The 12,129-nt window shown below is 37.3% G+C and overlaps 1 protein-coding gene across 1 annotated transcript; it reads left to right on the forward strand.

Annotated features, from left to right (window-relative positions):
* Positions 1–1,965: 1,965 nt before the first annotated feature.
* Positions 1,966–6,573, forward strand: LOC134661202 (uncharacterized). The gene is made up of 7 exons (XM_063517171.1): positions 1,966–2,114; positions 3,296–3,413; positions 4,102–4,263; positions 4,470–4,703; positions 5,180–5,311; positions 5,766–5,938; positions 6,470–6,573. The coding sequence occupies exons 1-7, from the start codon at positions 2,032–2,034 to the stop codon at positions 6,537–6,539; spliced, it is 972 nt and encodes a 323-aa protein (XP_063373241.1). The 5' UTR covers positions 1,966–2,031; the 3' UTR covers positions 6,540–6,573.
* Positions 6,574–12,129: the final 5,556 nt, after the last annotated feature.

A 12,129-nucleotide genomic window follows, 5' to 3' on the forward strand; every position in this document is an offset into this window, starting at 1 on the left:
AATTTAGTGTGTGGAGTGCGGACGGAATCAAGCGCTATTTTAACGCTCGTTAAAAAAGCGCTCTTGCGTATGAGGCCTAACAGACTACCGCACCGCACAGTCACCTTGGTGCGGTGCGGCACACCTATGGAGGGAGGGAGAGCGTGTATAGCCATTTAGACTCACTGCTCGGCTCGCGGCGCGTCTCGTGGCTCGCCTCTAGCTAATTTAGACTCTCGCGTGAGCCACGAGACGCGAGTCGACCGCTTACACTCACCTTATAAACCTTATGCCGTGCCGTTAGTGTTTAAATTATATTAGCTCGATGAGCTTGCGAGCCACGAGACGAGCCGCGAGCCCACCGCTTACACTCGCGTCTCGTGGCGCGGCTCGCGGCTCGCGCGAGACTCTCACTCGGTTTAGACTCTCGCGCGAGCCACGAGACGAGCCGCGAGCCGCGAGCCACCGTTTACACTCGCGTTCGGCTTGTCATTCGGTTATAAACCTTATGCCGTGCCGTTAGTGTTTAAATTATATTAGCTCGACGAGCTTGCGAGCCACGAGACGAGCCGCGAGCCCACCGCTTATAGGCGAATTAAGACTCTCGCGCGAGCCACGAGACGAGCCGTGAGCCGCGCCACGAGACGCGAGTCCACCGCTTACACTCGTGTTCGGCTTGTCATTCGGTTATAAACCTTATGCCGTGCCGTTAGTGTTTAAATTATATTAGCTCGACGAGCTTGCGAGCCACGAGACGAGCCGCGAGCCCACCGCTTACACTCGCGTCTCGTAGCGCGGCTCGCGGCTCGTCTCGTGGCTCGCGCGAGTCTAAATCGGCGGTTACACTCTCGTCTCGTGGGCCTCGTGGCTCGTCTCGTGGCTCGCGCGAGAGTCTAAATCGACTATCTAATCCGCCTATAAACGGCTATAAGGTGGTCGCCGTACGTACGTAGAGCCCCATCCACACAGCACTCTTCCCAGTAGTCTTCAGGCGGTCTAGCATGAGTTGCGTTCTCGCGCGCGACTCCATACATCTGGCGCGACTTCAAGTATGGACTCGCGCGCGAGAACGCAAGTTGTGCTAGACCGCCAGTTGTAGTTTTCAGTAGTCTTCTTCTGTAGTGTTGTTTCTGTGTATTTTGCAGATTTGCGATCTCGACTGCACACTCGCGTTCGCAGCTTCGCGCCGCGATTCGCGCACGAGTGGAGGGGGCTTAGGACACAGTAAAAGCAGGTTGCCTCTACTAGTTCGCTGTGATAATGAGTAATGACTCGATGTAGTATGTATTAGTTTTTATTATAAAATTAAGGTTGTCGTGAGGAGAAAATCACTCTATACCTCACTAACTCACATTAAATTCATTCACTCGGAAATTCACTAATATTTTAAAGAAAAAAATAGTACAAAAAACCGGCCAAGTGCGAGTCCGACTCACTCACCGAGGGTTCCGTACAAATTTAACAATGATATTTTTTTACTATGTTTGATATTTTTTCCTGTAGGTACTTGTAGTGTAAGATAGTATGAGGTAGGTACTTGCCAAATTTCATAGTTCTCGGTTAACCTCCGGTTAAAGGGGCATACCCTATATAAATTTTCATTCCCTAGAGAGTCGAAATATACGTTTTTGCGGCATAAACGGCCGTATCCAAAAATGGCTTTTCTTTTCCAATTGAATGCGGCGTTAGACATTTACTCCTTTTTCTCAGAAACGATGCATTGAAAATGCGATAATTGTTAAGCTTCTTGCTTATCTCACCGAACGATAGTGTTGGCCGAAACGTTAATGCAATTGACTAGTTTTGACCAAAACCATTATAAATTGAACCGTAAACTCTAACCGCCCGTTACGGTTTACGGTTCAATTTGTACTGGTTAATGGTCAATTGCAATTAACGTTCGGCCAACACTGCCGAACGTAACCACTGTGAGCGTGAGGCGCGCTGACCCGCTCAGAAATTAATTTTATCTACAACTCTACAACACTCGTCAGTCAAGCGAGCTGCTAGAGGGCGCACGGTCCGTTTCTAACACAAACATTTTAATTTAAAATGAAATACAATATCTTAGGTAATACTGATATGAAGGTTTCCCATGTTAGCATGGGAGGGGCATCTTTCAGCAACATTTACGGGTAAGCATAATACCGATGAATATTCTACTTGCATTTAATGGTTATAAATGATTAGGTACGTATCTAATACCTAGTGTTTATTATATACATGCATACATGACAACACGTATTTATAACAGCGTTATTTATCACTTTTAAGTGCCTTTGGTCCATGTTTTCTTACAGTCGTTTGTTATAACTTAAATTTTAGTAGGTATATGTAATGTACCCGCTAAATGTTTCCAACGTCCAGACTGTCCAGAGGTTTGTTTTTGTATAAAATAACTTGTAAATATGAAGTATGAATCAATTAACTAAGCCGCGCCATCACTCTTACATTTAATATTCCATTCCTTGAACATTACTGAACAGATTTTGGTGAAACTCGCAATGTTCCGTAATTTCCAATAAATTAAAACCAATAAAAAAATCACAACCCGAGAAATAGTTTCGAAACCTACCCTACTTATAATTTCGAAGTCGAATGAAACGACTTGGCAACCATTGGTAGAATCTATCTACTACTTGGAATGTATGTATTATAAATGTATGTATTATAAATGTATGTAGGTACCTCTACCTACTACGCGTATAGGTAGATGATTTTTTAAGAGGGAATTATTTCCACTAGTTACCACCAAGTTGTTACCAGTGGTGACTACTGGGGAAAAAATCCCAGTAGTTATACCACCACAATTTTGTTAAAGTGCAAAACTTATAAAAACAGTATAGTCGTTAGATTTGTTGTATCTGGCCCCGAACGGCTAATCCTTATGTCTATTGTTAAGTAAAACCGCACGTGCTACTGGTTCATCAAAGTACCTATTAATTATTCTAGATATTGTACTCATAACCTTGGCTGAGGAGTCCGGAGGCAAGCCTACTTCATCGGGTCCCCCTCCCCTCTCATCATGATCCCCTATGCGAGTATGTAGGGGCGTGGTGTTATCACACACTATTTAATTAAAACAATAGTATACTTATTTTTTTACAAGGGGGCAAAGTTGTTGTTTAACCGCTCGTGTTAATATTGATACCCGAGCAAGCGAAAGATTCCAAAATAGAACCACGAGCGTAGTGAGTAGTTCGAAAAATGGAATCTTGAGCGTTGCGAGGGTTTCAAAGCACGAGGGTTAAACAAAATTTGCCCCCGAGTGTAAATTGATTAACCTTTTTTAACCAAGTTGTTGACTTCATTCCAGATCATTCGACGAGGAAAAAAGTCTACAACTTATTAAGAAAACTCTAACTTTAGGAGTAAACTACTTGGAAACTGGGCCGTGGTACGGTCAGGGAAGTTCAGAGAAAGTTATAGGCAAGGTACGTGTACATACATACTTAATTTTGTTCGTACCTACTATTAACATTTGGTTTCCAAGATAAGCACTGATCTTGTCACTGCCACCACAATTCATCAGAATATTAAGTATAATTTAATCATTACATTATTAAACTAACAATATCTGGGAGCCATATAATGACTCAAAAATGCGCGTATTCCCAGAGAGAGATAAGACCTATATATAAATAATTATACCTATATACAAGAATTGCTCGTTTAAAGGTATATAATAAGATGATTGCGTTTATTACAATGTTTGACATAAATTACTTAAATTAGTTTATTACACTGGTTCTGGTAGATCCTATAATGGGTACCTACGGTAAACTTGCCTGTATGTTCTATCGTTCTATCATGCCAAACATTAGGTACTTAGATTCTCTACCTTAGCAGCTGTCTAATATATGTAGGTACTAATTTAATTAATTATAATTGGAAAAAGTATCTATACCATTCAACTGTTAATCAAATAATCAGATAATCAATAGCTGTTTTTTCAAGCCATCACTGCCATCAGGTAATGTTTAAGCCTGTACATGTTAACCCTTTACCAGGCTGACATTTCCTCATCGAAAATAGAACACATGTCAGAAGTGCCGTATGTGGGAAATATATATAGGTATATCCCTCTGGTAAAGGGTTAAGTTTGTTCTATCCACGTTTTAGGCGCTCAAAGAAATCCCGAGAGAGACGTATTTCATCGGCAGCAAAGTTGGACGCTACGAGAAAGATATCCGGAAAATGTTCGACTTCTCTGAAGAGAAGACAGAAGCGGCCGTGGATAACACTTTACAACTTCTTCAACTCGAACACGTGGATCTGATTCAAGTAAGTTACTTAGAAATTGTATTACATTTTTTTGTTTAATCAGGGACAAGATTAATACTTATACGCTCCATAAGCCTCAACATTGTTTTGGTTGGACAACGATATCTTTTATTTGGATTTTAGCATACATATATGTACTTATGACAAACATTAATTTTATTGCAATTGCCATTTTTTAAAGATATAATTACGTTTTCGGTTTTCAGATGCACGACATCACTTTTGCACCGGACATTTCAATAATTCTAAAAGAAACCTTGCCAGCATTGGACCGAGCTGTGAAAGATGGCAAAGCCAGATATATCGGAGTAGCTGACTATGATTTAGATTTGATGAAGGAGATAATTGAAGAGTCTGACATCCACCTATCTACAATTCTGTCATATTCAAAATCCACATTATTTGACAACCGATTACAAAATTATACAAAATACTTTAAGGTGTGTACATTATCCAGATCATTTTGGATGTTCATATAGGTACCTAACTTATTAGGTATATTTAGTGGGACCGTTTGGTACAAAAAAGCAGGGATCGGATACCGGTATTTTTTGTATGGGAACGGAAACGGTATTTTTTCGTTCTTTGCTAATTACTTCATTTCTAATTGAGCAATCTAATAATACGAAGTCGTAACCTAAAAACACAACTGAGTCCTACATTTCGAGTATAAAATAATTCGAAAAATATGGTTAATTCTGCAAAAAACCGGTTCCGATCCCTGCAAAAAACCTCAACCTTTCCGCTTTTAATACCATGCCTTATCCTTGTTTCGTAGTAGCACACCTAATATTTACGGGAAATAGGGGTTTAGAAAACTATTAGTAAGTGTTAGATCTCGGATTACGCATACCTACGCATAAGTAGTTAGTTGTGGTCATCCTCTTCGTATATACCCAGTATATCCACTCCGCAGAGTAAAGGCGTGGGCATAATAAACGCAGCAGCTACCGGCATGGGCCTGCTGACCAACCGCGGGCCGCAGCCCTGGCACCCAGCAAGTGATGACATCAAAGCTCTTTGCCAACGAGCGTCTAATTACTGCAAGGTAGTGCATGATTTCCTCGGATTTCCATTGTGCTTGTACATCACTGATCACACTACGCTACTTATGGTACTTATATGGGTAATACCTACCTACATAGACTTAGGCTTTTGGAAAACAAAAACTGCTCAGTACTTAAATCTAGATCGCGACAGTACTTAATTTGACTAAGGCGGCTTAAGTACTATTTAAAAAAATGAGTCGCTTATAGGTAATTAATTAAATAAGTACCTACCTACATACAAAAAAAGGTAAAGCCTATGCCTTAAGGTAAAGAAGTAGGTAATATATATTAAGTAATTTTAAGATTTGTTGTACTAACACTACTAACAATATTATGGATCTTTGGATTTGAATTAAATAAATAATTGAATATATGTGCAAATAAGTTATTTAAGATATAATAACCTTACTGCTAAATTATTTAATTACTAATATTGTGAATTGTACTTAACAGGATCAAGGAGTAGAGCTAGCTCGACTAGCAACATGGTTTACCTTAAACCAGCCAGACGTTGATACGAACGTGTGCGGATTCTTCAACACGGAACAAATGCTGGACACGTTGAATGTCTCAGAAAAAGGGCTCACGGAACATGAAAAGGCGGTGTTAGCTCATCTGCAGTTGAGGCAACTATTTTTTTATGTATCTATGAGTATAGTTACGAAATGTATGTATGTCTTACATTTTAATGACCTAATTCAACATAAAATTTATGTAAATCGGAAGGATTTTACCACAAGGATATATGCTTATAAGATTAGGGAAGAATTATCTAAATCGATTTTATTATCTGCGTAAACATAGGTAGGTAGTTAGGTACTACAGTTCCTACTCTACTATCTGCCTACTTAAAAATATACCCACTGTTTATATTGGGACAACGGATTGAAAGAAGTCTAGGAAGGAATATTATACATTGATTTGAAATTATATCAATATACGGGGTACAGTCGGCCAAAAATGTGGTCTACCACCCTACGGTTGAGGTTCGTTTGGACGTCATGAGACAACAAGGTCGATTTACTTTAAACTCCGTTAGAAAAGTCAACCTTAGCGATCGTTAGATCTCGCAGAAACTTTTGTCAAAACTGGTAGACCACTTTCTTGGCCCACTGTACCTATACTGCGATGTTAAATTATAATCTTTTTTTTTTCAGCTTTTTTGATAATGTTACCCTACACTGGGATGAAGTAGAATTGAATGCATACAGAACAAAATTAGAATAAATGACTACATATTAATAATTTTACTTACCATGGACAAATAGAGGTACCTACAATCAGCGACAGAAACTTCAGACGAGCCAATAAACGGAAGCTGACGCCAATTGATTTCAAAAATTTCTAAATTAAGCATTGTTGCAAGAGTCCGCAACCTGGAACAGAGCATATCATTTTAGGAACCGTAAGAGTATAACCACTCAACTATATTACAAACTACCAAAGCTCCCGACTATGGTCCGTAGACCATAAATGTTCATAATATGTATATTAATATTATAATACTACTTTAACCCTACACAGGTCTTGTTTCTTTTTTGGGAATATGAAAAGAGATAACCAAAATATTGTAACTAATGTTCATTTAAAATATAAAAATTATAACACCAATCGTGCCTAGTGCGGGTACCAAAGTTAATCCTTAAGGAATTGTAAACTTTTAGTTAATAAATAATACTTCATTTTCAATCCAATTAAATAACATTAAGTATATTTGTCATAACGTTGATCTCATAGGCAAATTATAAGTATACCTATGTTCACATAAGGGCGTATGCCGTACAGGGGCCGCGTGCCGTGTAATTGCTGTAGATGGCGATATTTATTATTTTTGCATTATAGCTAGCTGTACGTATAAAAACTAAATATAGGTATATTATACTAGGTGTATAACATTAAAACGTAAGATTACACTTGCCTGACCGATGCCACAAGCACAAAACTATAATGAAAGTATAGTAAGACGTGTTAAGAATAGATATTAAAATGGAGCGCCATCTTTGGCAGGGATAAAAAGTACGATTAACCGTTTCGATGCGGATGGCACGACAGGCGTGTCATCAATGTTTTTAACGTGTGGCGTATGACACGAAAGGCGTGCCATCCGCACCGAATACTGGAACCGCCGCCACAGCCAAATGTTTTCGAAAATAGAACACGCAACGGAATCCTTTTTACCCTTTGAATGCCACGCCTATCGTCCGCGGCGCGTCATCGTATGATGAAGAATAAGTAAGAAGATATGAAGGCTGTAGCCTCGCGCAAAATAAGATTGATACGAATTAAGCCAATCTTAAAATGTATAGTGACTAGCTGTTGCCAGCGACTTCGTCCGCGTGGATTTGTATGTTGGTGGTAATATATTCTACATGAGCAGAGAGTATTAATGCGGCAAAATATAGTAGTCTTCTTCTTCTTTAATTGCCATGCCCTAACGGATGTTGGCGACCACCTAAAGAAGATAGCAGTAGGGACTGTTAATAATTTGTTAATAATTATACAAAGCATGAGATTTGTCTGTCACAAACTACTCATGAAGTTTCAAGCCCCTAACTGAAAAAAAAAGTTCTCGATATAATCCCTCTTGCGTCGCTCTTAGAAGATTTTCATGTCCACTATTTAAAAAAAATCGCGCCCGATGCATACTTTCAACCCTTTTCCACCACCTTGAAGGATGAATTTTCAAAAACCCTGAAATTATTTTTCTTCTAATCTAATAATATGCCGTTATACAAAGATTCAAGTCCCGCACTCAAAAAAACTTTTGATCTCCATACAAACTTTCAACCCCTTTTTAACCCTTTTAAGGGATGAATTTTTAAAAACGCTGAAATTATTTTTCTTGTCTTCTTATAATATGGCCTTGTACAAAGATTCAAGCCCCGCACTCAAAAAAATATTTGATGTACATACAAACTTTCAACCCCCTTTTCACCACCTTCGGGGATGAATTTTCAAAAACGCTGAAATTAGTTTTCTTCTCTTTTAATAGGTATAATACCTTTTTACAACGTTTCAAGTTCCTGGCTTAAAATAAAATTTGAACCCCTAAGTCAAACTTTCATCCCCTTTTTAACCCCCATAGGGGTTGAATTTCCAAAAACGTCTTAATTACTTTTTTTGTAATCGGCTATTAAGCCTATCTAAGAAGTTTCAAAGCTTTTGTAATGGATTATTAAATTATACAACGGGACTTAATCGCGTATCTAAGTTTTAAGATTTACCTCCGACGTTTTGTTTTGTGCACTAGGGATGTCACTCTGTCGACACACAACACTAACGATATTCGATTTATCGACTGTCGATATTCGTTTACGCTTACATTTACTAATGACTGGATTCCATGTGGATGAGATCTTGAAACCCTCGTCCCGATTGAAATTACTATGTTTTTTGATTTCAATGGCTTCCCGTACTTTCCTGCTGTAGAAATGACGATCCGTGGACAGGATTTTAGGGTTATGCAGCTCAATCCAGTGGTTTGGTCCTGACTCCAGTAAATGCTCAGCCACGGCAGACTTGTTCACCTGACGGTTTAATAATGTGTAAAAATCATGAAAGTTTAAATCAGTGTTTTGTAATGGATTCAAACTTTCAACCCCTTTTTATCCCTTTTAGGGGACGAATTTTTGAAAACGCAGAAATTACTTTTCTTGTATTCTAATAATATGCCCTTATACAAAGATTCAACTACCACACTCAAAAAAATATTTGGTCTCCATACAAAATTTCAACCCCTTTTTTACTACCTTGGGGGATGAATTTTCAAAAACGCTGAAATTAGTTTTCTTGTTTTTTAATAGTAAACCTTTTTACGAAGTTTCAAATTCCTAGCTTAAAATAAAACTTGTACCCCATACAACATTTCATCCCCTTTTTAACCCCCTTAGGGGTAGAATTTTTCAAAATCGCTTCTTATCTCTTGTACACTTTATAAATGCAACCTAGTGTGCAAATTTCAACTTTATAGCTTTTGTAGTTTCGGCTCTGCGTTGATGAATCATTCAGTCAGTCAGTCAGGACACTTGCATTTATATATATATAGAAGATAAGTAATACATAACCGCAATTTTTTTATTTCCATATAATCCAATATTATAATCTGACCAAATTACACATTTACATACTATCGGGTAACAAACCGTAAAAAATATTAATAAATAATAATAAACCAGACATACAGGTTGATTTATGAGAACGAATATTTTTTTCTAACATATGTATCTACATCGATATCGATCTTTACGAATTTTATTAAACCTAACGAGTTTCATAATTAAAAAAATATTATTATTTGCTATCACATACCAACTAAGTAAATATCACGTCTTTTATATAGTCTCATAAATCACCTGTATAATTCAGGATTTTTTGACAGTTCATTGCATTATTTTTTCTACTTGGCCTGCGATTTACGTTATATTGTCACAATAAAATTAAAAAAACAATTCATTATATCTATGTCAATATAAAATAAAATACAACTCATATGCACCCGGGAGCTAATCTCATTATTTATCGTTTCCTAGTAAATATTACTTATTTGGTAGGAGTTCGATTTAGCTTATACCGAGCCAAACAAACAGATACCCACCGGCTCTCCTATTGAAGACCATTGAACATCTTATTTTTATAAATTTTAAAGAAAGAAACAGGCCAACTTAGCATCGGCTTGCCCAACGTATATGCATGACGCCCCACAAGTCCAGGGGCGTATTTTGAATTTCGCCGCCCCAGAAGTCGAGGAAGAAAAACAAAATGCAATCCGCTAGGGGCGGCATATTCCGCCCCATGCCGTCCCTGAGGGTTGGCGCCTCGGGCCATAGCCCGGATGGCCCTAGGGTAAATACGCCCCTGCCCACAACTAATAATTAGCAACTCTCGAACGTTTCACCACCATGTATTTAGTATCTTAGAATGGATGATTTAAAGAGTAGGTACCTATAGAAAACCTTTTTAAGCGGAAATTTATTTAATATTACGAGATTCAACTAAGTGTTGTTCAACTATCCACAATAATATATATGTTTTGAGCAGGTAACAACGTCTCCTTTAATCTTAGGTCAATCATTTGATATAGACTTTCATAGTAACATTTATAAATTTATGGTTTATTGCACAAAAAATCTACGAACGAAATTAGTACTCTAACTTATTAACACTAGTGCAATATCTCACCGATTTGGACGTATAAAGTAGTATCGTGAATCAATTCCCTAAGCAGTGCATGCTGCGAACATTGTGCCAACTCTCACACACATAACACTCCGTATTCGTATAACATAGACTCCTTCCTTAGTAAAAGCTACCTATTTGTTTCAGCTTCCCACGCATATGGTAAAAACACGTGAAACTCTTATTTTGGCTACGACGGTGTTGTCACACAGTAAATACGAATTACTAGATTTAATCTACTGTACTAGTTACGGGTGTCCGCCGTAACCGACGACAATAGTTATTTAGGTACGTTACAAGCGCGAATTACCTATTCGCACAACGTTTTACAGTACATATGGTCCTTTAAATTTTCGACGTAGTTTAATTACGTAATGTGCTTATTATAGCACCTGGTGTCGTAATATAGCTCCAGATGTAATGTACTGTAAAAATATACAATATAGCTCAGTTGATAACATTAACCGTCAATAATACCTATATTTAATAAATGAAAGTGTACACGCGCTTCAGTTTTTAAATTAACAAATGTGTTTTTATGTCTATCTTGACATTAAAAAAGTAAATTTGACAATTAAAATAAAAATATATTTAACAGGCTTTATTAAGACAAGTGCAAAAGGTGAAAAAAAAAGGTTAACCCAAACATAACTTTGCAAACAAATTGAATAGCTCCTCTACTAAAACTAAAAAAACAAATCCTATGAGATTGGTAAATATAAATATTCGATAATAATTGATAATATTAATAATTAAATATGTATGTTAATACCTAGTATTTTTTAGAGATTCTACTACGATTTTCTTCCGAGATTCTATAATTATATATAAAGGTAGGTTTAGATCAAATAATGCAAAATAAATATACAAATATCCAACAATGTATAGGTACTTATTGCAACCAGTTTTAGCCAAAAACTATCCTTCTTAAAAATGGGCTTGCGCTATGCGATTCCCATAGATTATAAGTAAAAGGATTCAAATTTATATTTTTATTTAGTTATTCAGGCAGCTCATATCGGCTAGCATTCATACTAAGGCTTTATTTAAACCGTGGACCCCATAAACAAAAATACACCTTATGTTTGAGGTCAAGAGAAATGGAGAAACAGAACTAAGCTCAACTTACTTTACTCCGCTTTTTTTTAACTTTTTAGTATTGTACTTCTTATTTCGAAATACACACCTACACTTAATTAAAATATAAAATGCTCTGGGCCCACTCTATATTAACAAGTAACTTCTAAAAAGGCCCCAAATATTGCTTTGCATGTTACATTTTAATCTCATTATATTAGCCATGATTCGAATTCGAAAGATCATGACATGATAGTAATATAAATTTGTTCAATTGTCTTTTAACTGCTCTGCCCCACCACACATAACAACTGTATGAGACATGTGACATTCGAAAACAAACCGAGTTCTCACGCTATTAAATATTCGACCGAATTGTGTTTAAAATCAATGTAACACACGGTTGTTTGCCACCAGTCCACCGCGCATAGGCAGTAAGTACTTACTGTCGTAAGTATTTTACATTAAAAATGACTCACAGCGCGTTAGTTAAAGGAACTATATTTTTTTCCGAGCGCCCGGCTCAATAGATTCAGTTCAATAAAACATTATGTTCCATCTCGTG

Source organism: Cydia amplana, chromosome Z (genome assembly GCF_948474715.1).
Source record: "Cydia amplana chromosome Z, ilCydAmpl1.1, whole genome shotgun sequence".
Lineage (NCBI taxonomy): Eukaryota > Metazoa > Arthropoda > Insecta > Lepidoptera > Tortricidae > Cydia > Cydia amplana.